The sequence below is a fragment of the Equus quagga genome, chromosome 5 (genome assembly GCF_021613505.1).
Source record: "Equus quagga isolate Etosha38 chromosome 5, UCLA_HA_Equagga_1.0, whole genome shotgun sequence".
NCBI classification, from domain to species: Eukaryota; Metazoa; Chordata; class Mammalia; order Perissodactyla; family Equidae; genus Equus; species Equus quagga.
In genome coordinates this window covers 92,803,601-92,829,940 of record NC_060271.1, presented here as the reverse complement: position 1 = coordinate 92,829,940, position 26,340 = coordinate 92,803,601, and the positions used below count along the sequence as shown (strand labels likewise).

The 26,340-nt window shown below is 37.0% G+C and overlaps 1 protein-coding gene and 1 long non-coding RNA gene across 4 annotated transcripts in view; one reads left to right on the top strand and one right to left on the bottom strand.

The window, feature by feature from the left end:
• The window catches only part of LOC124239300 (uncharacterized), a 143,610-nt gene that overhangs the window by 14,659 nt on the left and 102,611 nt on the right, over nt 1-26,340 (top strand). For both annotated transcript variants that reach the window (XR_006888595.1, XR_006888597.1), the window contains exon 2: nt 14,305-14,405. This is a non-coding gene — a long non-coding RNA (uncharacterized LOC124239300). The remainder of the gene's footprint in view (nt 1-14,304; nt 14,406-26,340) is intronic.
• PNPT1 (polyribonucleotide nucleotidyltransferase 1) overlaps nt 7,177-26,340 on the bottom strand; it is a 44,884-nt gene continuing 25,720 nt past the window's right edge. For both annotated transcript variants that reach the window (XM_046660954.1, XM_046660955.1), the window contains exons 15-28: nt 24,750-24,786; nt 22,710-22,776; nt 22,537-22,626; nt 21,223-21,276; nt 16,586-16,692; nt 16,051-16,122; nt 15,897-15,960; nt 15,404-15,487; nt 14,781-14,864; nt 13,820-13,926; nt 13,677-13,732; nt 12,008-12,086; nt 10,066-10,113; nt 7,177-8,693 (exon numbers count right to left, since the gene is read on the bottom strand). In XM_046660954.1, coding sequence (XP_046516910.1) covers nt 8,535-8,693; nt 10,066-10,113; nt 12,008-12,086; nt 13,677-13,732; nt 13,820-13,926; nt 14,781-14,864; nt 15,404-15,487; nt 15,897-15,960; nt 16,051-16,122; nt 16,586-16,692; nt 21,223-21,276; nt 22,537-22,626; nt 22,710-22,776; nt 24,750-24,786 — 1,108 coding nt within the window. In that variant the 3' untranslated portion in view covers nt 7,177-8,534. The remainder of the gene's footprint in view (nt 8,694-10,065; nt 10,114-12,007; nt 12,087-13,676; nt 13,733-13,819; nt 13,927-14,780; nt 14,865-15,403; nt 15,488-15,896; nt 15,961-16,050; nt 16,123-16,585; nt 16,693-21,222; nt 21,277-22,536; nt 22,627-22,709; nt 22,777-24,749; nt 24,787-26,340) is intronic.

Genomic DNA, 26,340 nt, shown 5'->3' with positions numbered 1-26,340 from the left:
CTGCTGCCCCAGTCTGAGCTCCAACCTTAGGCTCCAACATCTCTAGTCTCCAAGGGTCGAGAAATAGGAATGGTTTCCTCTTCTCATACCTGGCAGGGTACCCAATTTGGCCATGGAGACATCCAAACCCAGCCGGGGTAATTTCCTTTAAGGCAAGTCCCTATTGGAGGTGTGGATGCCACTATAGGACAGCCAGTGGGTCTGATTTAGGTACACTTGCCCTTCTCAACCTCAGACTTGTTTAACTGGAAAAATAACATGCACACCCATAGGGATGACCCGAAGAGAATGGAAAATCTATTCTCATCAATTTTTGCCACTCGTAACCCCACCTGGGCAGATGTACAAAATCTGTTGAACATCCTTCTGACCTCTGAGGAATGCTGAATGGTATTGGAGGAAGCTAGGGAAGAAGCAAATCGGCTGCACACATAGACTCTTGGTAACCCTGTGAGGGCCAATGCCACTATTGCCATGCCCACAGTTGACCCCAATTGGAATGTGAATGCCAGAGACAGGGCTAAGCTGGAACATTACCGGGATTCCATTCTGGCCAGACTCCAGAAAGGGATTCCACAGCAAAGGAACATTAATAAGGTCCGTGAGGTAAAGCAAAAACCTGGTGAGGACCTTTGGAATTTTACAAAGATTTTTTTGAGGCATATAGACAATACACAGATATAGATCCAGAGGCACCCAAGAATCTAAAAATGGTAAACATGACTTCTATTGGTCAGAGTGCCCTGGACATTCAGAAGTTACAAAAAGTGGAAAGAGCCCTGGGAATGCCTATGTTCCAGTTGGTTGAGATTGCCTTTAAAGTTTTCAATGGCAGGGCCATGCCCAGGAAAGAAAAGAACAATGGAAGATGAAGCAACATGCCACCCTGCTGCTTTGTCCCAAGGACCACCTTGAGCACTACCACAAAGAAGAACCTAACCTAAGGTAGGCCTCCCTGGACCCCAAACCCCAAGCTGCAAGCGACACCCTATGGTGGGACCCCATCAGTGCACCTTCTGTAAACAAGGGACCATTGGAAAAAAGAATGCCCCAGTTGAAATAAGACTCTTCAAGAAGAGGGACAACAGGCAGCACACCAAATGCCTGAGATCACCACTTGTGATTAAGAATGACAAGGCCCAGGGCCTCCTCCCAGTTTCACTTGACAGATTTCCCACACAGAGCCCCGGATAACCAGGATGGTAGGAAATAGACTTTTGGACTTTTATGGGGGCTGCTTACTCAGTTTTGAACGTTTGGTTTTCCAGCCTCTGAAAAGACAATGCTAGTGACAAGAGTCTCAGGAGAAACCTTAAGTAAGTCATTTCTCCAACCCCTGGACTATCAAATGAGAAAAATGTACTTAAAGCATAGAGCCTTGTACATGCCTGAGTGTCCTGTTCCATTATCGGGATATTTACTGACCAAACTGAATGCCGAAGTGACCTTTGCACCTGGAAGAATGGACATTAGGGTACCACCTGAACAGGCTGTGTCCTCCAGGCAGCATTACTGCAACAAGCTAGGGAGCCTCCAATAGAAATTCTAGAAGTCTTACAAGAGGTAAGCCGGGATGTATGGGTGGATAGGAGGCCAGGACTGGTAAAGACTACAGTACCTGTACAGGTCAGAATTTGTACTGGGTCGGACATTCTAAACTTAAGACAATATCCATTAGAAGAACATGCCAGATGGGGAATTCAGCCTTTATTGACTGCTTTTCTTGAATATGACCTCATTTTACCTTTGTTTGTCCTTGTATAACACCCCAGTTTTGCCAGTGCAGAAACCAGGCACACAAGAGTACCACTTTGTGCAGAACTTGAGGGCGATTAACCAGATTGTGGAAGACATCCACCCAGTGGTGCCCAACACTTATACCCTGCTTACCACCTGTCTGGAGATTTCAATTGGTTCTCAATTCTGGATCTCAAGGATACATTTTTCTGCATACACTTGAGCTCCTACTCTCAGAAGTTACTTGGTTTTGAATGGGAAGATCTTGAGACAAGAGTCAAACGACAGTACTGCTGGACTGTCCTTCCTCAGGGCTTTAAAAACTCCCCTACTGTCTTTGCTGAAATTTTAGCCAGTGATTTGAGGAATTTCCAGCTGAGAGAAGGAGCTCTTCTCCAGTATGTGGATGACATTCTGATTGCTAGTAAGACCAAAGAGGCCCCAGACCAAAACACGATTTTGACTAAATTTCCTAGCTGAATGTGGCTATGAGGTCTCCAAGAAAAAGGTCCAAATTTTATAGCTATTAAATATCTGGGTTTTGAGCTGTCAAAGGGGCAAAGAAGCATACTACTCCCTGACAGGAGAGAGGCACTAACTAGGGTAGCAGTGCCCACTTCTAGGAGACAATTGCGAGGATTCCTGGGCATAGCAAGATTCTGCTCTATCTGGATCCCCAACCGTGGACTGATAGCCAAGCCCCTGTATGAGGCTCCCAAGGGACAAGACAATGAACCCCTCAATTGGACTGGAAAATGCCAAAGCCTTCCAAACCATTAAAGAGAAGCTGCTAACTGCCCCTGCTCTAGGCCTCCGAGACATTAGAAAGCTGTTTGACCTGTTCCTGAGAGGCCTCGGGGTACTCACCCAGAATCTGGGTAACATGAGAAAGTCTGTTGCCTTTGTCTTGAAACAGTTGGATATAGTAGCTAAAGGATGGCTTGTCTACCTGAGAGTGGTAGTAGCCACCTGTGACTTGTTGCAGGAGGCAGAGAAGTTTACGTTGGATCAGCCCACCACTGTGCACACTCCTCACTGTGTGCTTCCTTTTTTGGAACTAAAGGGAGGCTACTTGGAGGCTAGGCAAGTATCAAGCCATGGTACTAGACAATCTTAACGTTGCTCTGAAAGTGGTCTCAACTTTAAATCCAGCCACTCTACTTCCCACTGGTATTGAAGAACCTGTACGTAATTGTATTCAGATAATCGAACAAGTTTTTTCCAGCTGTCCCTATCTGACAGACCTGCCATTGGAAAATCCAGACCTTGAGATGTTATGGATGGGAGCAGCTTCATGGAGCAAGGACAACGCCAAGCTGGATATGTGGTGGTAACCCATCAAAACTCTGGAAGTGGAAGCCCTTCCACTAGGTACCTCTGTCCAAAAAGCAGAGCTTAGAGCTCTGATGAGAGCCCTCCATTTAGGTAAGGACAGGACAGTGACCATTTTTACTGATTCCAAGTATGCTTTCTTAGTGGTCCATGCCCATAGGAGCCATCTGGAAAGAAAGAGGATTATTAACTGCAGGGAAAAAGATTAAACATGCCAAAGAAACTTTGGACTTACTAGAGGCTATCCCAGAAGTAAAAGCAGTGGCCATTGTCCACTGTCTAGGACACCAGAAATCTGAGTGTCTCACTGCCAACTGGGCAGTCAACTGGGCAGATAAGGCTGCAAAACTAGCAGCCAGCACAAAAGCACCTAGGTCTCCGATAATGGCTCTCATTCCTGAAGTGGATTTGATGAAATGCCACCCAAAATACCCTCCTGAAGACTTAGATAGGGCCAATGAATGGGGATTTAACTGGGGTCCTGCCCATTCTCAGGACGCCGACTACCACTACACCAAAGAAGGATGGATTTATAATAGGCAAGGAACAATTCTTGTCCTTGAACATCTTATGGAAGATGTAATAAGTCACATACATCAGAGCAGCCTGTATGGTAGGGATGCCATCTTCCAGTGGATTCAGAAACTCATTATAAGACCAAATATGCAAAGGACCATTCCAACGGTGATTCAGAAATGTATGATATGTGCCAAAAATAACCCAAAGGTGGGACCCCCACCAGTATTAAAAGGAGTCCAATACAGAGGAACCGGAGCTGGGGAAGATTGGCAGACTGATTTCACAATGATGTCAAGAGCCACTGAGAATTTCAGCTATTTTCTGGTATTCATGGACATGTTTACTGCTGGGTAGAAGCCCTTCCCTGGTGGTCTGAAAAGGCCTCTGAAGTGGTTAAAGCCCTATTAAAAGAAATAATTCCTAGGTTTGGATTACATTTGTCTATTCAGAGTGACAACGGAAAGGCATTCATAGCAATCATTACACCGGAGATAGCTGGTACCTTGAATATTTGCTAGAAACTACATGGGCCTTTTTGGTGGCCACAGTCTACTGGCCAAACAGAAAAGATGAATCACACCCTTAAAAAGTCTTTAAAATTTACCAAGAGACTAATTTAACTTGGGACAAAGCCTTGCCAGTTACCCTGCTCTGTGTGAGGGTAGCCCCTAAAAGCAAGCTCCAGTTATATGGGAGACGCTTCCTATATTTTAAATATGGCTTGGGGGATCTGGACGGAACTCAGATTAAAGAACTAGACACTGTCAGGTATGTACAGTCTTTGAGAGCTACTCTAACTGCTATTCATGAGTTTGCCTCTAGCAGGTTAATGTATCCCACAGATGTTCTTCTGCATCACTTGTGTCCTGGAGAAATAAGCATCTGGAGGACCAGCTCCACCCCCACTGGACTGGGCCCTATGAAGTGCTGCTGGTAACCCACTGCTTGATAAAGCTGAAAGGAATTAAGCCATGGATCCACCATACTCAAGTTAAGCTGGTCCCAAGAGAACCATCAGACCCACCACGTCCCATCTATTAGAATACCATGGGAAATGGGAACCATGCTGTGGAAGAACATCATAGCCAAGATCATCCTAACCTTGGCTGGTTCCATACTCCAGACACTGATTTCTCCTCACTACCTGCCTCTTATTCTTGTGAACCCTTGACTGACTTAAAGTTACTTTTCAGGAAATGGAAGAAAATTCAACCAAAGTCTTAGGTAATGAGAGACGTGCCAAAGGTCGATTAGGGTTCTTACATCCTAGCCGCACTTTACTAATTGCTCTCTTTTTCATATTTCTCCATTTCTTACAGACCAGCTGTGCATTCACTGGCACACTATGAGGGTTGAACCATTTTCTTTGCAAGTACCAGATAAGTAACTCCATAGCCTATTGCTAATCTTTTAGAACTACTTCTCTAACAATCATGATTTTATTGAGGTATGGTTTCATCTTTTCCCTGATCAATTATTTCATCCCTCTTTACTGTTGGAAGGATAATTCATTTGTGAGAATCTCCCAGTCTTTGGCAAAAGCAGGAAACCTCACTGAATGTTGGATATGTCATCAAAAAGTTCACTCAGTACATGAACATTAGGACCCTATAGTAATCCCCGTAACAAACTTTACCAGCATACCAAACATTAACTAATTATTCCAGCTCACCAACAAACACAAGTTATAGACTGAGGCTGCTGCATCCTCACTCCCCCATATCCTGCATGTACATATCCACAGTGACAGCTTATTTTACGTAGCTAAGAAATCTTTCAAATATCATGAACAAATTCAAATCTTTCCATAATTTCAAAGGAAAGTTTCCCTGAGTGCTCTAAAGAAGCAACAGATTTATGGTTAAATAACATAAAAGTTCAAATGCTTACATCAGGAATCAGGAATCTAAATCTGTACCTCACCTGGTTATATTTTTGTTTGTGGGTTTGATCATCAGTGTTGGGCCTACAGTTGCCTGGCTACTTGGCTCATATAGTGGTACTGTCTTTTGGAGTACCTGGCTACACCTATATCTATGTATAGCTCAGTAGAGACCCAGCATAGGATCAGTTCTTTAAAACTTTTTTCCAGAACTAAGTGGTCTATGCCAGATATTGCTACCAGTTACCTGAGTAATTTTCAAGAAGATGATGCCAGATATTTCTTTGGACAAACTTTATTGCCTTGGTGGGGTGTTGCAGCCCACAAGCACATGATAGAGAATCTCTCTCTCACCTTAGGGATACTCACCAGTGAAACTGCACAGGCAATAGCAGCCCAGCGGAGAGCATTAGCTTTCATCAGGAGGGGTCATCCTGGACAGTCAGATAGCTTCAGACTATATCCTGGCTGAACAAGGAGTTTGCGCAATAGCTAACTCATCATGTTGCATATATATTAACAGCTCATCAGAGGTTGAGACTTACGTAGAGAAAATCAGAGAACAGGCTACCTGGCTACAGGAAGTATCCCCAGAGATGCTGAGTCCAAACTCATTTTCAGGACTGTTCTCTTGCATTCCCCAGGGGATCAGTTCTATTCTGCAAGGACTCTCAAAATTCGGTTGTCTATACTTCTCCTTCTGGTTGGATACTTGATTACAAAATGTGCTTTTAGACGACGTACCAAAACTGTTGAACAAGATACAAAAATTCTAATAATGTAAAATGTCAACCTCAAGCCAGGAACAAGAGAATATTTCCAACTGAGTGCTAAACAGTTCCATTCCTCTAACCCAGATCTATGCCCTAATTCAGTAGGAATTAGCTAGATTGGTCATCACCCCAAATCCCTTAAGAATGAGGAATAATCAAAGAATAGGGGGATTGAAACTGGTGGCCCAATAGCCATTAATGATTATTCTTAAAAGTCATGTAGATAAACAATATATTATCAGAATCCCACCAGGTTTCTTATAGATAACATCTCTCACTCTTGGGTCACCATGGTAATGGGTGCTTAAGTTGTTTTTCAGGAACTGAAAGCTGACTCCTTGTCCAGTTCAGGCTGGTTGAGACCATTGACCCATCAACTGGGCCTGTGCAAATGTCCAGTAGGTGACCCTTTGACATCAGCAGGTCAAAAACTCCACCCTCAAATCACGCTGATGCCACCATTTTGTGAACATGTGTCCTATGAAGAGCCATGAAGCTCGACTACTCTTGCATAGATCATCAGTTACCTCACTTTTCCTTACCTCCAATCATCTATCCCCACTCTACAGACCACCCTGCCTCTTTATCCCATAAATATCCCTAATCCCCATTTTTGAGGAGGTGGATTTGAGACTCAGTCTCCCATCTTGGCAAGCCTTGTGAATAAACCCTTTCTCTGCTGGTCTTGGTGACTGGCATACGGTGTAATGGGCAAAACGAGCCTGGTTTGGTAACAGGGTGTCAATAGAAAGAATATGGAGGAAAAAGTCTTTTAAGTACCTATATTGCACTACTTACCAAAGATGGGCACTCAATTTAATTTGAGTCATTATAAATTAGAGTTTTTAGCATATAACAACCCTCAAAGAAAAACTTTATTGGAAAGTAGGGCAAATTACCAAGATTTGAAGGAAGAAAAAAATAAAAGTTCAAAGTATAGGCTCTTGGTTTAATTAGAAATGGGACTTTTTTGGTGGTTTGTGATTAGTGAGCTATACTGTCACTTTGTGGTGCTACCGGTCTCATTTTTCCATATTATTAGCAGTTGGGAGTCCCTTTGAAAAAGAAAATAGAAAACTTAAGAAAAACAAATTATAGTTTTGAAATTCTACCATTAAGGATTATGTCTTAAAGAGAAGGCAAAGTGAGAATAAAAATTTCTGTCATTATAAAATAGAACAATCAAATGTACAAAGCATTTAGTTTAAATTTAATCTTCATTTTCAACTAATCTTTAGTATTTCAGAAAGTATATCAACATTGCCTAACATGCTATTTATACACTATAGATATATAATCAATGTTTATTGGCTTAAATACACACATTTAAAACATCTTTGGCCAGCTCAATTTTTAATATTTTATGAGCTAGTTAGCCCTGAATCATGAATTTACCAATATTTTATCAGATTTATAAAAGGATTGCATACTCTAAATTATGACTTCCATGAGCCATTTACTTTGTGGAATTATAATACAATATATTAAATGATGAGAATGAAGCTATTACTAATTGTATCAACAGCCTCTATGCATGACTGTTTCAAACATTTATTAACTGAAAATCATGATTCTTCCATCCCTTATACCAAGAACATCCATAATTAGCAACATACACACTCAAAAAATGATCTAGTTCTATTTGACGAGTAAATGATTTTTCTATATTTTCTAAATTCGAAAAACATACTACCTCATTCTTGTGAGGATCCCATTTATAATATTTGCTCTACTATGTTTATGATTTTGTGATCAGTTTGAAAGGTGGTATATCATTAAAAACAGATCAATTTAGCTCCCTCAACTCCTTACTATATCTGGTAACCATACTAAAGAAATAGGGATTGACTTTGAATATGGCAAGTTCCAGTTTCTGAAATAGTTGTAGGCAAGTAAAGCTGTTGGGCAAAGATGTAAGCTATAAGATGACTAAGAATAAACTGTCACTACTATATATAAAGAAGAAAAATAAGATGTGTAGGAAGAGAGCCATTATAGTAGCAAGTGTGATCTATTATTTCTAAGTTTCCCAGATATTTCAGAATTCTAGAAACTAAAGGATGATCTTTTCTAAGACATATAAATGGTTTACTTTAATAATATTTGATTTATGATGTAAATAAGAATAAGAGAATATAGGTAACTCTTGAAATAAAAAATGGCACATATAAAATAAACATTTTAATACAAATCATTAGAATATATTTATACTATATATAAATCTACAATTAGAAGATATTACTGAAATTTTCCTCTACAGACTATCACTCTAGAATTCTCTTTAAAAAAAATCACCGAGAAGAATTAGATGATGACTGTGAAATAGATTCTCCCATTATAATACTACTTCTGTCGTTTAGAGTTTTGACAACAGTTGTAGCTGGAGACTGGAGCACTTTACGAGAAAGCCTCATTCTTCCATCAGCCGGATCACGCCCGAAGTATTTCACCTGTGTTAAAGAACCAAATTTAAAGTTAACAGCACTTTGACCGACATCCAGATTAAAAGATATTTAAATTTACATGGTCCAAATAAGGCAATAACTAATATTTTTACTTGTTCACTGAAAGCATAGCTCAGTGCTAAGTGGAGGTATATGCTAATAAATATAATTTGGTTAAGTAGTGCTTATAAAAAAGAGACAGGAGCATTTATAATCTGTCAGACTCGTCTGTGCCGCCTTATCCTCTCCAGGTCAGGTCCTATACTGGAAGAACAGTCAAAGCCATGGTGAATGATTCTAGACAAGGGCTTCCTAAGCCTAACTGTGCTACAAACTATACAGGACTACTCTTAGATCACTCAGACTACTGCTCAAAGGACTATCACACTGGAGGTTACTTGACTTGAGCCTAGACAAAGAGTCAGGGGGAAAGGTGGCAGTTTTTAAGTCCCTTTTGATGTAAAAAAACAAGTTTATACAGAGATACTATGTCTTAGTTCTCATCTTTCCCTGGAGGCTATTTTGAATAATGAGACTACTGATTGGGAATAAACTAGACAGAAGCCTTAGTTACTCAGGCCATGGGTATTAGGTATAACTAGAATGCAGAAAAAAAATCCAGACTAGCATGAGTTCTTTCATCTATTCATAAAGGACTATAAAAAAGGTCAATTTTATTATCAGAATTCTAGAACTAAACAACATGGCTTTCAATAAACTCAAAACCTTTAAGCCTCAAGCAGTGTAGAAGCAATTAAAGTCTCAAATTCCCAAATACAACATTCAAGGCCTTCAACAAAGTTACATTATCAGGGTTCTCACGTCCTGTCTCCAAATCACTGACTGCATAACCAGCCATCACTGACCTCCTCAAGTATTTTTAAAAGCTCTAAAGGGGACTATTGTTCTAACTAAACTGTAAGCTCCTTGAGACAAAGAATTGTGTCTTAAATCCTTAAAGAATCTGTTTAAGCAACCCTAAGGTTAAAAAAGAAGCACAGCATATAAATAATATAAATCACAGATGTTGAGTCGATTCTTTTAGCTTAGTTTTTTTCTCTTTTCGTGAGGAAGACTGACCCTCAGCTAACATCTGTTGCCAATCTTCCTCTTTTTGCTTGAGGAAGATTGTCACTGAGCTAAGATCTGTGCCAGTCTTCCTCTATCTTATGTGGGATGCCTCCACAGCATGGCTTGATGAGTGGTGCTAGGTGTGCATCTGGGATCCGAAACCACGAAACCTGGGCCGCTGAAGCAGAGCACACGAACTTAACCGCTATGCCACTGGTCTGGCCCCCTCATTTAGCTTACTTTTTGAAATAACTGAAACTTCAATTACAGTTTACAACTTTAAGGCTAAAAGGTTGGATACAAGTACCTGAATTTCTTGGCCAACTTCTAATCCTAGGGCAGTGGGATGTTTAATCTGAAAGAGAACATGTTGATCTATTAGTTTTCTTGCATAATTATCTAATATCCATGGCAGTACACATTTTTTTCCCAAGTGGAAAACAGTATTATTGGTTTTTCTGATTATAAAATCTGTTAATTATAAATATTTAAAATAATACAGAAGTATTCAGATAGTAAAAATCATCCCAAACCCCTCTAATTGTAGATAATTACTACTAACACTCTAATGAGCATCCCTGCAAATGTCTATTTTGTGTGTGTACTGCATTTGTAAAAACGGACCTTACTGAGCCTGTTGTTTTATAATATGCTGATCTTTCATTCAATAATGTGTTGAGGATGTCTTTTCATATCAATAAATGAAGCATTACAGTTGAATATCCAAATGATATAATTTGTATAACCAATCTCCTAAAGATGGTCATTTAATTTGTTGTAAATTCCAGTGTTGCAAATGTTAATAATTGGCGAGTGTAGGTGAAAGGTATACATGAGTGTTCAGTGTACTATTTTTTCAATTTTTTGTAGGTTTAAGATTTTTGAAAATAAAAAGTTGAGGAAAAATAAATTGCAGTGTTGCAATGATTATGTATTCATCTACTCTAATTATCCTCTCAGAACAAAGTCCTACGTGTGCAACTTCTAGGTTCAAAGGTACTCATACACATTGACCAAACTCTCCAAAAAGTTTGTCCCAATTTACATTCCTATCAACAGTGTATGAGAATGTCCATTTTTTCTCTATACTCTTACCCACATTAGAAATTTTCAACTATCTGAAAGTTGAAAAATGATAACTTGGTTTTATTTTCATTTTAAAAAATTGGTGTAGATATTGAATATCTTGGTTGGCTTTTTAAAAAAATGATTTGTCTATGTTCTTTGCTCATTTTCCTATTGATATTCATCTTTCTTACTGATCTATACAAGCCCTTTGTATAGATAACATGTCATATGTTATAAGCATTTTCTCCCTAAGCTGCTCCTTGTCTTTTCAACCTTATTGTAACTTTGCCATATGATTTTTAAAAATTATGAAATCAAATTTAATCAATTTATTTACATTTTTGGCTTTGATATCATGTTGAAAAAGATTTCCCCAGTCCCAAGATTATTAAAATAGCCATAGTTTTTAGAAGAAAATGTGTGTCCTACCTCAACCCTTCCACCCCCTCATGCCTGGATTTTCTTTTTCTTCTTTTACCACCTTAAAAAATTTTTTTTTTACATTTACCTCCTTGATCCAAATGGGCTTTTGGTATAAAAAGAGTAGAGATCCTGCTGTATGATAACCAGCTGTACCAATATGATTTATTGAATAATCTTTGTTTCTTCACTGATTCAAAATGCAACTTTCAGCATGTATTATATTCCCATGTATGTAACTGGGTTTATTTTTGGTCTCTATTTCTTGTTTCATGGATTGTCTACTTCTGGGCCAGTAATACACTGTTTTATTCTCTATAGCTTTATAATATATTTTAATACATGGTCAAACAGACATTCCTATTAATCCTCTGCTGCCACAGTTTTCTTGAATAGTTGCGTATTCTTAGTCTTCCAAATGTATATATTACAACAAAGATTAAATCAATTTAAAAAACATCCTAAGAATTATCTTGTCATGATTGGTTGGTCATGAAAATTGGGAAAACAGGGCTATAGCTAGATATTTTTAGTAACTGCTGTCTGTTAACTCTAGATGCTATTTCTAGTCCATCATGGAAGGAGAAACATAAATATCTGGTAAACAATGTACAACCTTTTGTCAGCAGCATCTCTGTCATTTTTGGTTTTCTCTATTAGGCTAGTAGTAGACAAAGTGTACCGTTCTCATTAACCTAGGTAATTTAACTATGGTTATTTTAAAGTAGTTTTAAAAATAGTCAAATCTGTCTTTTTTTTACCTTTCGTTGATCAAGTTGTGTGTTATGAAGTAGTACTGCAGTCATATTAGGATATAGTTTAACCATTACTCCAGCATCTCTACAAAAAGGAAATAAGCCTAGTTAAAATAATAAGTATCTGTAAATCTACTGATAATCAAAGGGTGATTATGTTTTCATAGGAGAACAAAATAACAACCCAAATAACCTCCAGTACAATATAACTGTAAAAAGTATGATTATCTAAAAGGGATACTTATTTTTTCAATTGAAAATATGCCGTTTATTTAAATGCTTGTCAAACAAAGGACAGAGAAGATAAAAGAAAAATATTCAGTGAAAAGCTTTTAGACTATATATATATATATACACTTACGTGGTTTTTTTTTTGGTGGGGAAGGTTGGCCCTAAACTAACATCTGTGCCAATCCTCTTTGTATGTGGGATGCCACCAGAGCATGGCTTGATGAGTGGTGTGTAGGTCTGCGCCTGGGACATGAACCCATGAACCCTGGGCTGCGAAGTGGAGTGTGAAACTCAACCACTACACCACCAGGCCAGCCCCTAGAATATATATTCTTCTTCTGTATTTCTCTTAATAATATTTTCCCAAAAATTCTGGAATGACATTAAATATTTTAAAATAGTGTAAAATTCTCATCAGGCTATTAAGTAGTAGTGATTACGGAAAGAAGTTAGAGAAAACGGGATACTTATCTCATTAAAAATTTTTTTTCTCTAGTCTAATAAAATAAGCCATCTCATTTCTTACTTTTCACCTGCGATATTAAACAAATTATCCCACTGCCTTTTATTTTTCATTTCAAATAGCTTTGAACATTCATGCTACATCTCTTAATTTCTTTCTTTTTTTTCTTAAAAAGGGGATTTTCTGGGACTGGCCCCATGGCCAAGTGGTTGAGTTTGTGCGCTCTGCTTCGGCAGCCCAGGGTTTTGCCAGTTCAGATCCTGGGTGCAGACATGGCACCGCTTATCAAGCCATGCTCAGGCAGCATCCCACGTGCCACAACTAGAAGGACCCACACTAAAAATACACAACTATGTACTACAGGGCTTTTGGAGAAAAAGGAAAAATAAAAAAATCTTAAAAAAAAAAAGTATTTTCTGGGGCCATCCCAGGAAAAAATACAAAAAATAGAGGAAGATTGGCACAGATGTTAGCTCAGGGACAATCTTCTTCACTAAAGAAAGGGGGGGGGGGATTTTTTGATCCTGAAAATCCAATTTTTTTAACTGGGAAAAATATTTTGAGGTTGAAACTGGCATTTAAAAAATGTGCTACTTAGGCATTAAGTAGTACTATTTTTAAAATAAACCAACAAGAAACTACCAAAAAAACAAAGAAAGAAATAGGAAATATTGCTAAATCTATTTTGGGCCTATTTACTGTTTTTGGGGAAAATTAAAATGGTTGGAAATTTGGTTAAAGAAAATTCAGTTAGATGAATCTATTAGTATAATTATAATCACAGAACCTGATGTTACTGAAAATCTACAAACTAGTGTAGAAAATAAAGTTATACCTTAAAAATAATGATTATATGGTAATTGATGTATAATCTAAACACCTTACAAGTTCAAAGTAAATAAAGCAAACATGAAGTTACCAAGGGCTTATAATATAAATCTCATAAAAACCAGCATAGCACTGCATATTACTTGGTATTACCTGATTTCAGTTATTGTAGCGGTATATACTGCTCCAAATTCTAATTGCTGTTCTTGCTGTAAGTGCAAAATAAGCCATAAGATTCATAAAGAAAACAGAAACAAAAAGTAGAAAAAAGTAACTATTATAAGACCTATACTTACATCATCTTTGCAGATTTCAGTAATGAAGTCTCTTGCTTCATGCATAGCACTGGGTGTTGGTGCAAATATAGAAAATGTTTCTTCATCCACCTGACTAATAGTTACACCTTTTAAAAAGATAATTTAACACATTAAAGTTAACTTGCTCATTCTAGTTGAGACTAGTCTTAAAAGCAGATATGAGAGCAGGGGAGTGACCTGGAAGTAGCTGAGCATGGTTGTGCTGTGTTTAATCACTGCTTTAGGAATGAAGGGATTCATTCACCAATACACATTGCACACCTCCTATGTATCCAACATTGGGTTAAGCCCTGGGGATATCACAGTGAGCCAATGTCCCTGCTTTCTTGGAGTCCACAATCCGGTGGCATAAAGTATGTCAAGTTCCAATTTTGGAAAGTTTGGTTTTGCTCTCTTAATTATGAGTAAAAACTATACTAGAACCCTTTCCTCATTTTTTCTTCTTTCTCCCTCTTATCCTTTAGAGTGGCAAACAGATGAAGGACGAAATCACGTCAGTTTCTCAATCTTAAGAACTGGCTAAGGCAACTCTGCTTCTCATTATCCTTCAATAACCTCAAAGCTGGTAAGTACTAGATGACCCAAAGGTTGCTTCCAGAAAAAACAAAGGATGCTATTTCTACATATACTGTTTAAATAAAAGAGTCTAAATAAGACTAAGTGAAAAAGGAAACATTTTTCTAAATGTTCGATTTTAAAATGTTGGAAAACACTGATGAATTATATGTCATCCTTCTTGAATATAGTTAAGGATGATTGTTTGCTGATTTATTAAGAAGCATACAGAAAACTTACAGTAAAGACATGTCAGTGTTATATCCTTTTCTCTTGGTCTTTCATTTTTCAAACATATATTTTTGGAACAACACAACAGGGATAAAATGGCAAACTTACATGGTCTAGCATTAAATAAAAAACCTAAACTTCATACAACTCTTACCTGTTTCAGCCTGAAGTTTTTTTAAATGATATCCACCTGGTCCAACAAATTTTGCTCGTTTTGATAATGGAACCTGAATGGTTTCTGAAATGTAGTACAGAGAAAAATATAAATAGTTCAAATATATATATATGAAGCTAAAACATGTCCTGGTCACTCAGGATTTTTTCTTTTGGCCTAGACACATGTAAAACTATTTCAGTATGAAATACAAAAACAGTTTGTTACTTGACTAAAATTATTGAAAGTTCTCATGTCTAAGAATGTCCCCCTAAATTTAAAGTATTTTAACTATAAAGGCATTTAAAATATTTTTGTTTTGTGTATGGAGTTAAAAAATATGTAAAAATAGTAATATACTTTCATATATTAATGTTTACCTTATCATGAATTCACTGATTTTTTTTTTTTTTCTTTTGCTGAGGAAGATTTGCCCTGAGCTAACATCCATGCCAGTCTTCCTCTATTTTTTAGTATGCGGGCCACCATCACAACATGGCTGCTAAGAGAGCAGTGTAGGTCTGCACCTGGGAAACAAACCTGGGCTGCCAAAGTGGAGTGTGCTGAACTTAACCACTAGGCCACCAGGACTAACCCTGAAATCAGTAATTTTAATATATTACCTACAAGAGGTCCATTTTCTTTTCTAGATGCTCGAGGTTTTGAAATAGTTTTGTTCATAATCTGTAGTATCTCCTTCTTTGCCACTATAAGAGATAAAGCATAATAAAAATTATAACTACATAAAATAAATGTGATTAGATATAGCAGTATTCTTAGTTTTTATGGAGTAAAATCCAAACTCCTTAGCTTAATAATCAAAGCTCTTTACATCTCATTTACCTTGACAATTCTACTTCAATTTCCTTCTCCATAAATCCTATCTTAGAGAGTTACTGAATTTGTAAAAATTGAATTTTCACTGGTCTCCCACTTTGGTCGTTAGTCATATGCCCAATAACTTAATCTTGATTTTGGTTGATCATGAAGTTTCATTTTCTAAAGCAATATTTTATAATAAGCCTACTTTTTATAATAAGCCTAATGGGAATTTTAATTCCCATTAACAAACTAAACAATGATAAAAGGAGAATCAGGCGCACTGGCTTGGTTTACCTGAGGCTTGTTGAATGGCCTCCATTACAATTTTTATTGGTATTCCAGGTAATTTAATATCAGCCTAATATGGAAAAGCCAAAAAATTACATAAATATTGATTCATGACGTTATTTAAATACTACAAAATGAAACAAAACGTGTGTCAAAATACCTGTAATGCAGTTATTCCCTTATTAGTGCCAGCTATTTTGAAATCCATGTCACCATTGTAATCTTCAATTCCCTTAAGGAATTTAAAAAATTATGATGTAGTTTTAAATAAAAGCAAAATTCACCCATAGTCATTGTAGAGGAATTAAAAAAAGATAGCTTTAGAAGTAAACTGTGTCCTCTGAGACTACACACAAAGAAATATCTTCTACATTAACTACTGCTTTCAATTTGTGACTTTTTTTAAGTTACAAATATCTCATCAGAAAATCACTTCATTTTAGATCGATCACATTTCCCCCCATAAATGCATTAAGGATTAATTTATGATCATCTTAAAGTTAGCCATTATGGATATTATACTGTAATATATATTTTTAACTTACATCCTATGAAATCGAAGGCAAATATGCAGAGGGGGAAAGTAAGAACAAGGACCTCTATTTCTCAAGTATTAGCATTCTTCTAAGCATATGATGCTTGTAAAGTATGTATAATCTTCACCATTAAATATTTGAAAATGTGAATATACTTGCCAGAATATCTGTCAGCAAACGATAATCTTCTATTTCACCCTTGTCAGGATTGTTTTTGGTGACCAATCCTATTGCCACACCTGCAACAGCAGTTGAAATTGGAACCCCTATAGTTGAGAAAAAGAACGTATGTCATGTGTACATCAGCCTATCACACATATTTATCATTCTCTTGACATTTATTTTAATATAAGTGGATGGTGTTCTAAACTGACAACCATCAAAACTAAATTGGAAAGGTCTTAGTAAGTTATCTACCTCATTTCTTCTTAAACATACAATAAAAGCCCCTGAAAACAATTCTAACAGGTAATCATTGTTCTCAGCAAAAACCTCTTTAATAATAACAAACTCAATCAGTTTCTTTGCCTTTTTGCTTTTAGTACCTTCTTTTTGTTTTTTTGAAAAGTAACCATGTATTTGGTAAATCCTTCCAGCCTGAGCCCCTCAGTCTACCTCCCCATGATAGCCACCATTAGGTTTTTTGTGTATCCTCCTAGAAAATTTCTTTGCACAAGTATAAATCTAAGTGTAATCTTTTATTTTCTTTACTCATGGAAGCATACTAAATGCATTTATTATTCTCTATCTTGCTTTTTTCACTTAAAAACATGTTGGGTATTGATATATGACACCACACAAAGCTCCATCTTATTCTTTTGAATGGCTGCATAGTACTCCCCTTATGTGTTTATCAGCCACACAATAGAAGTGGGATTAGTGAGTCAAAGGGTGTGTGGATTTACATTTGTTATACCATCAAACTGCCTTCCAAAGAGTGTAGCATTTTAGACTTTTATCAGCAGTCCATATTCTTAATTCTTGTCAAATCTTTTACCTTTGACCATCTAAAGGGTAAAAAAGATGGCTTAATGTTTTTAATTTGATTCCTGTTTTTATGAGTGAGGCTAAACTTTTTTTTCATGTTTATAAACATTTATATTTCTTTTTCTGTGAACTGCCTATATTCATGGACTTCAACCATTTTCCTTTTTGGTTGTTAGTCTTTTTCTTACTGATTTATTTGTAAGAGCTCTTTCAATATGGGCAGATCTTCATTAAATATAAATGTAGAATATTACAGTAAATCAAATATAAATATGAAATATATTATTTCCTAGTCTGTTGACTTTGTTTATTTTGAGTTTTTTTCCCTGTATAGAATTTTAAAGGTTATATGCAATCATGGATCCTGGATTTTGCTTAGAAAGATTTTTGCTCTCCAAGATTTTGATAAAATCTTCCATGTTTCACTTCTTAAAGTTTTAAGTTGTGATCATTTGGAATTTATTTGGTATAAAGGAGTGTGGTAGGGATCTTATTTCATGTTCTCTAAACAATCTTACTTACGCCCACAGTTTTAACTATCACCTATAATGCTAATGACTTAAAAATCTACCTCTCTTGCCTAGTTTCTCTTTGTTAAGGCCTGGATCTGTACAGCCAACCTGCCTGTTGGATATCATCAGCTAAATGTCCCCATATATTCAAAATTTAATCACCCCTAATAAATCCTTTTTCTCCTGCATTCCCTATTTTGGTTGAAAGCAACTAAGACACTCATGCCAGAATCAACACTTCTTTCTTCATTTCCTATATCCCATCAAGTCACAAAGATCTGATTAGTCTACCTTCAGTCTTTTTGGAAAGTTGTCCTTTCCCCCAGATGTTGAAATATCTATTGCCACTCCTTTAGTCCAAGTCCACATTATTTCTTGCCCTGGCAAAGTCTCCCTGTCTGGTTTCCCAGATTTTAGTCTCTCCCCCAGCTCCTCTTCTCTCCCATTCTATCCCCTAGTGCTTCATCTAAGCTGGGAAAAACCACTTCAACAAAAAAAAGGAGGCAGATTCAAATCATGTGACTCTTCTACATAAAATCCTTCAAATTCCCCATTATCTGCTTTCAGGAAATTTTTATACATGTTCTGTGATCAAAAAAGTTTCAGAAATATACACATACTTTTCCTAGAGATTCAGTATTCATATTAGCATATTAAGGTCTATTTAACCCATATTAAATAAATCTGCCTAACCTTACTGAAATGTACTTTAAGAACACATACTTTTTTCCATACAATAATCAACATTCTGTGGAACACTATTTCATGGAATATTGAGTTGGAAAATACTAGCTCTAAGTTCAAACTCCTTAGCATAATAATGACCTTTAAAATCTGGTCCCAGGGGTTGGCCCTGTGGCCAAGTGGTTAAGTTTGCATGCTCCCCTGCAGCGGCCCAGGGTTTCGCTGGTTTGGATCCTGGGCGCAGGCATGGAACGACTTGTCGGGCCATGCTGAGGCAGCGTCCCACATGGCACAACTAGAAGGACCCACAACTGAAATATACAGGTATGCACTGAGGGGATTTGGGGAGAAAAAGCAGAAAAAGAAAAAAAAAAGACTGGCAACAGTTGTTAGCTCAGGTGCCAATCTTTAAAAAAAAAATCTGGTCCCAGTTTATTACTTAATCATTTCTTTCGAATACATTTCAGAAACACACTACTATACTGCTTCATAACTTTGCACATGCTATTCCTTTCACACGAAATACAGTCCCTGATCCTAATCTGCATGGTCAACAACTACTCAACCTTTAAAACCAGATGAAATGTAGCTCTCTATAAAGCCAATTACCTTCAACCTGCTTCTTCACCCATATCGTACCTATTTGTGCCTTGTACGTATTTGTATTCGCTCTCTGATCTGTTAGTATCTTTGTTTTTGCACATGTAACCTTTTAAAAAAAGGGTACCATTTGTATCCCTGGATATAGGACAGTGCCTGACATAGGGCATGGCAAGCACTCATGTATTTGAATTGAATTGCATATGTTTATTGGCTTTTCCCACAGGACTTGACATTGTCAAATTTAATTTTTTTATATTTGGCTTCATGTATTTTTTATCCTGTTAAGATTTTTTTAGAGATTAAAGTTATCATTTAACATATCAGTCACCCACTCCTTTATATTGGCAGGCCCATGTTCTCAGTCAACTCAGTAACAAAAACATTGAAAGGGACAGGGTTTAGGATGAAGCATTTCTAGTATTCCACGTGAGACCCCTCTCCTACCTACCGATCAGATTAACCAATCCCCTGTACTCGTCCTACAAGCAGATATGATTGGTGTGCCTATCACACAGTCTCAATTTCTGCATCATTTACACAAGGATCATAAACTGCCAAGCTTAACTCTAGATATACTACATTAACAGCATCCTCCTTGTCCACTTCAAACCTAGTAATATTTTCAAAAACAAAAATGAGTTTACTACGGCATGACTTATTTTGAGTCCCTTCTGCTTCCTTCTATCCACAGCCCCTTCCGTTCTTCTAAAATACTTATAAACCATTCTTTTTATAATCTATTTAAGAGTCTTGCCAAGGGTCACTGTCAAGTTCACTGGGTTATACTTTACAGAAAATACCTATCTTTCAAAAGTAAGAATTTCTTATGTCCTTGGTATGCTAGTTTCTGTGATTTCTCAAATACTTCAGTTATCTCATTCTGAAGTTCTCATCATTACTTAGGACGGATTTTGTCTAGATCAAGAGATCTGACTTCCTTTAAAGCAGTTAAAGACTCTCTTATGATCTCCTTTAATTTTATCTTTCAGTTCACCTTTCTCAGGATTTGTTCTGTTTTCCAGTGTGAGCTTGGAAGACTAATGAATGCAAGCTCCATGAGGACAGGGACTTTGTTTTGTTCACTTGTGTCCCAAGAGCTTCATTTTTATTCACTTGCATCGCAAGAGCTTAGATCAGTACTTGGCACAGAGGGGGCATAAAGATTTGTTGAAAGAATGCATGAAGGCGAATAAAGGAATACTATTTTACCAGGTACCTTAAATATCAGATTATGTTTTCCTTCCACTGAACACAACTAGAAAGTGCCTTTAATCGCCTTTGGCTTTTTTTGCTTTGGCTTAAGTTTTAATCTTTCTGGATAATGTTTTTATACATTCCCACCATTCTTTTATTTCATCTTTGCTTATGTTGTCCTTTCTGTATTTCCATACCTGTACTGTAATGTGTAAATTTATAGGGAACTCCTTGAATGGCCTCTTGAGTGCCTGTAGGTTCCTTTTCTCTTTCTTCTTGAATAGCAGCATTGGTGACTGTTTGACAGAAATTGTTTTCAGAGCTCCTTAACATACTGACTTTCCCTTTTGGTGTTTCAGACCCAGAGATTATCCTGAACTACTTGCAGTCTTCCTTTCTAAAATTCTGTGTATACTTCTTTGAGGGGCATTGTTCTTCTTATGGCTTGCATAAATCAACTGGAATATTACATGGTTACTTTCCTGGGTCTTAATACTTCTGCTTGCTAATCCAAACTTCCTTGGTGAATGGAATCAATTGTGGATCTCGCCACCTTTTGGAAGGTGAGAAAGCTCACCGGGTAACCAAGGCTAGTAAATAATTTTATTCTACTGCTTTTAGCCAAAAATAAGAATTCCAGCAAATACCTTTATAGTTGAAGCTGCAGTTTGTAGCTATCTTGCTTCTGGCCTGGTTTGGTAATCTGTAATCTGGCTTCTCCAAGTCTTACTAAAACCCAGTTTTAAAGAAATCTTGTATTTTATACTAATCAAGTATATATAAAGCATTAGTAGTTTTGAGACATAAGTCTTTTACCTGCATCCATTAATGCTAAACTTCCGCCACATGCAGATGCCATAGAAGATGATCCTATAGAAAGAAAAAAAAACCTTGTTTTATAATATTCTGATTTTTTAAAGTGTAGAAAATTGGGGCCGGCCCGGTGGCACAGTGGTTAAGTGCACACGTTCTGCTTCTCAGTGGCCCGGGGTTTGCCGGTTCGGATCCTGGGTGCGGACGTGGCACCACTTGGCATGCCATGCTGTGGTAGGCGTACCACATATAAAATAGAGGAAGATGGGCATGGATGTTAGCTCAGGGCCAGTCTTCGTCAGCAAAAAGAGGAGGACTGACAGTAGTTAGCTCAGGACTAATCTTCCTCAAAAAAAAAAATGTAGAAAATTGTTACTATTGATTATTTCCTTACAAATATTCAATTGTAATATAAATATTCAATATTTTTTCCGTCTTTCTTTTTAAAAGCACTTAAGGCAATCTCTCCTAAACCACAAAATACAGAGCTGCATGGTCCAATATGACAGCCATTAGCCACATATGGCTACTAAATTTAAATTAATTGAAATAAATTCAGTCCCCTAACTAGCCAGCATAGAGATCGAGAACTTCCACCATCACAGAAAGTTCTATTGGACAGCACTGCTAGAGATTATGATTCTAAGAAACCTCCCAGAAGAACCAGCATGCCTTTTTTGTTGCTTAATCAGAAGGCAGTTAAAGATACAGAGCTCTGGCTCTCTCCTTAGGCCATAAGCTATAGCCTAGTCACACCCAGTAGAGAACAGAAAGTCTAGTTTAAATTCTGAGCTTACTCTGGTATTTTTTTTTTTTTAAGTATCTATGACCATCTGATCTGTGTCTGCTACATTTTTGAGAACTCTGTACTCTTTCTGCCTTTAATGACCATACCTTGCCTTGACCTGAGGACTGATGTTATATTTAAATTTGACCTTTTAGCCTAGCCTCTCTGTGGTGTCTGCTTATATCTGTGACATCTGACAGGTGTCACCTGCCTAATGGATCACTCTATTTTGGCCCTTCTTCTCTCCAGGCTGGGCTTGTTCTATGGTATGTGTGTAAAAATAAAGAAATAACCCAAACTGGATCTATTATAACAGATATGTAAAGAGAAATATTTGTTTTATATTGCTTTCAAAACAATTCATTAGCTAAGAACAGAGATTCAAACAAGTATATGATTAAACACATTTTTCTCTTGCAGTAGGCTTGGGCACTGTAGTAATAAACAATGTAACATTGCTTATGAAAAGTTAAGAATATATAACAGGGAGTTTGGTCTTTTTGACTAGGAAAAGCATTTCAATACCATACCATTTGACTCTAGGACTTCAGATGTGACTCTTATGGTGAAAGGAAAATCTTTGGGAATAACAGGATACAAAGCTTTCTCGGCAAGAGCACCTAAATTAGAATAGAAAATAATAAGCAAAAAATGTACTAAGTCTCTGTAAGAATACCATATAGGTTTACAGATTTGTACTCACCATGCCCAAGTTCTCTTCTGTTTACACCAGTGACTTTGCCAATTTCATTTGTTGCGTAAGGAGGAAACTTAAAAAAAAAACAAAAACACACACACATATATACAACTGACATGGAAAAATATCCAAGATATATTACCAAAATAATAAAAGTTACAAAACCAGAGAATCCCATTTTTGTTAAAAAAAAAAAAAAAAGTACATTCATATATATACAAAAAATGTCTGGACATCTAAAATATAGACCAGATTGCTAAAAGTAGCTATTTTTAGTGTGTAGGTGAATCAGGGTGGAAGTGGATAGTTATGTGGATTTACATTATAAATTTTTATAATGTTTAAATTATTAACAATAACAAAATACTATATTTTTGTAATAAGAAAAAATATACACATATTTAAAAAGAAATGCACACTGAGGAAACAGAGATGTCTTCCAATCAGGCTTTTACTTTAGCCAGAGGTTGCAAACTGTTTTATGTGACCAATATGTTCTCTTAAAGAAATATGAATTAGTTGCGCTCATTTAAAAAATTGGGAAATTTCCCTTAAAAATCTGGAATTCCAGTTTAACAAAATAATTTTTGAAAGGAGTGATGGAACTGAATCTGATCAAGCCTCTGGATCTAGTGCTCCATTTGCAGGAGACAGAAGGACAGAGAAATATGTTGAGCTGCATCATGAGTGTGCAATAAGCAGCACCCAGACTATGGGGGAACTCTACAGGTCAAACGGACCTGGAGCTTCAATAGAGAGACTGTAAAGAAAAGAATGTGATGGAAGAGAAACCTGTAGATTAAGACAGACTTAAAGAAATAATAGATTTTTAAAAATGGACAAGACTATAGTATCTAGGGATGTACACCTTCAGAAGTGCAAGAAAGTGATTACTATAAAACTTAGGAGCGTAGTTACTTTTAGGGGAAGAAGGGTGTTGAGACTGGGAAGAAAAACACAGAGGAGCTTCTGGGGTGACTAGCAACCTTCTATTCTGACTTGGGTGGTGCAAGGCTGTCTGCCTTATAAAAACTCATTAAACCATCCTTTGTTTTATATAGTTTTCAATATCTGTATTTTATTTTACATTAAAAATGTTTAAAAAAAGGTAATGATAATGGCAGTAACAGCCCATATCCTTCTCCTGCCGTCTCCTCCACCTTTCCCCCCAATAATCAGCTAGAGCTGCGTTTTCCATAGCTACCCTTTTTAAAGACTGCCATGTGCTTTTCAGTTTATGACAAAGGATGAACTTTACTTAGTTACAGTTCCTCTCTGACTTCTGGGTATATCCAGAACAGGATATTTATAAGGGACTCAAGACCTATGAAAATCTCCAGGTTTCTGGATATTCTCTAGAATATTCCATGAAATGTTCTCCATAATTATAGCAAGTTCAACAAAATTGAGATGTTAAGTTTAAGATTCTCGGCAGCGAACAATGGTCACTCAAAGGTGAAGCAACTTGCTGTTTTACCCTAGCCTTCCAGTGTGGATGCTTCAAATACTAAAATTAAAGTATTATATGTTGTGTCTGGTCCTTTATGATTAGTTGTGAATAAAGTCAATCACAAACTCAATTATATATAATGATTTCAGATAAAGTAAGCTGACACTAAATACCTCAGTACTTTTACCACTAATCAACTGAGTAAAAATATGAACATTTCAATGAACTAAAGGGAGAAGGTGATTTCCCAGTTGAGGTATTTGAAAAGCCCCACTTTTGTTTGACACACATGTAAACAGATAAAACTCTTTCTTGACTAAAACAATATTGTCCACTATATTTTAACTTCTTATGTATGGCTCAGAACAGGAAGTTGCTGATTGGAAAGCTACTACTTTTGTCTCTAAATCCCTTCTGTATGCAATAGACAGCCTGCAAATCTACCTTAACAGATATATGACAAAACTAGCATAGTAAAATGTTAATGGTAGAACCTAGGTAGTGGGTATATGGGTATTCACTGTAAAGTTCTTTCAACTTTGCTGTATCCTGGAAATTTTTCATAATAAAACGTTGGGGGAAAAAATTCACCTTACCTCATAGTGCAGCATAAAGTTTTTATCATTTAATCCACTACAAACAAAAAGCATAATATTAAAAACATACAGATACAAATTTATTTCAGTAAACAACCAAAAAAGATTTAAAGGGATTTTAAAAAACAATGGGGTATTAAAGAGAGTTGGTCTGAAATTGAAAACCAGGAGAATCAGAAGGATGTCAGAGACAGTATTTTTTCTAGGGCTTATGAATGAATTCTATACAGATTTAGGAAAACAACTTTGCTTCAAATACAAGCACTTGAATATCCAGATTTGAATATTAAGACAGTAGATACATATTTTTTAAGCATTAATAACTGTCAGAATCCTAAATGTTACAAACACATTAAATCTCAGAGTTATGATCTTTCTCCCAGTCAACATGTGAAATGAAGATCAGTAACTGAAATGATATAGCTGAGAGCAATCAGGAGATCTAACAGGCAAAGATCTTCTCAGGGTTTGAAAACAGAACTCTTGTGACTATATCTAGAACAATGGGGAAGATAAGGATGAGAAGAAACAATTCCTTTCCTGAAGCAGGAAACCTGATTATCATTAACTGACGAAAAGACAGGCACATGAAGGGTCTTAGCACAAACAGTGTCCCCTTTTGGTGAGATTACAAAAGGCACCTCTCTGTGCAGAGGATTTAGAAAGTCTTGGGCTAGGGCTGAATCTGCATAACCATAAACTGCAGCCTTGGGAAAAGAAATCTAAAAACTAGACTCCTTCAGATGACTAAAGGAATCATAGATTTGGGGAGCTAGAGAGGAGGATAGGGATCATTAGCGCATTACCCACACTTTACAAAATGAGGAAACCAAAGACCAGCATGGCTGAGTGACATGTGCCCCCTCACTTACATAGGTTACAGTCCTAAGACTAGAACATAAAGAAGTGCCCTAGCCAAGCCCAGTGCTCTTTCTTATGAAGCTGTGTTGCCTCCTAGAAGAGAAAGGAGTCAAACTGAAGAAGGGCAGGGCAACTAAATTTTGGCCCAGATGGGAATTAAAAATACAGACAAAGGATAAGAGCTACCCCAAAGAGCATTTTGATTATGATGAGCAGTCCAGCCTTATACACACAGCTGCATTGTCAATTTTATCTGATACATCAAAAACAATTAGTGATGCTATCCTGAAGATACTAGCGATTATCCTCATCAGTTGGCTGTAGGAAGAGGGAGGCAGAGGTCCTGTGGTCTTCCAAGATCCTTAACCAGGGAAAGGGAAGCAACACTCTTAGGCACTGCGGAAAGAATGAACTGTGGCTGTGAGTCCCGGGACTCTGATGCAGTAATGTTTGGTGGGGATTGTAATACAGATTCTCATCATCTAAAATTGATCAACATGATTTTACTGCTGACTTTTTAGGAACAGAGGAGGACAGCTAAGTATTTTTTAACACAAATTCAAATGTGGCTTGGGATTAGACAAAGTTTTTTCATTTACTAACAGCTTCCAGATTCTTTTTAGCAACTGGGACTCTTGCTTATTTATTTGCTCTCTTGTTTACAGTAGAAAAACCTATCCATTTAAGATTACCCAGGAAATCTGGCCTGAGGAATGGTTCTGGAGACAGA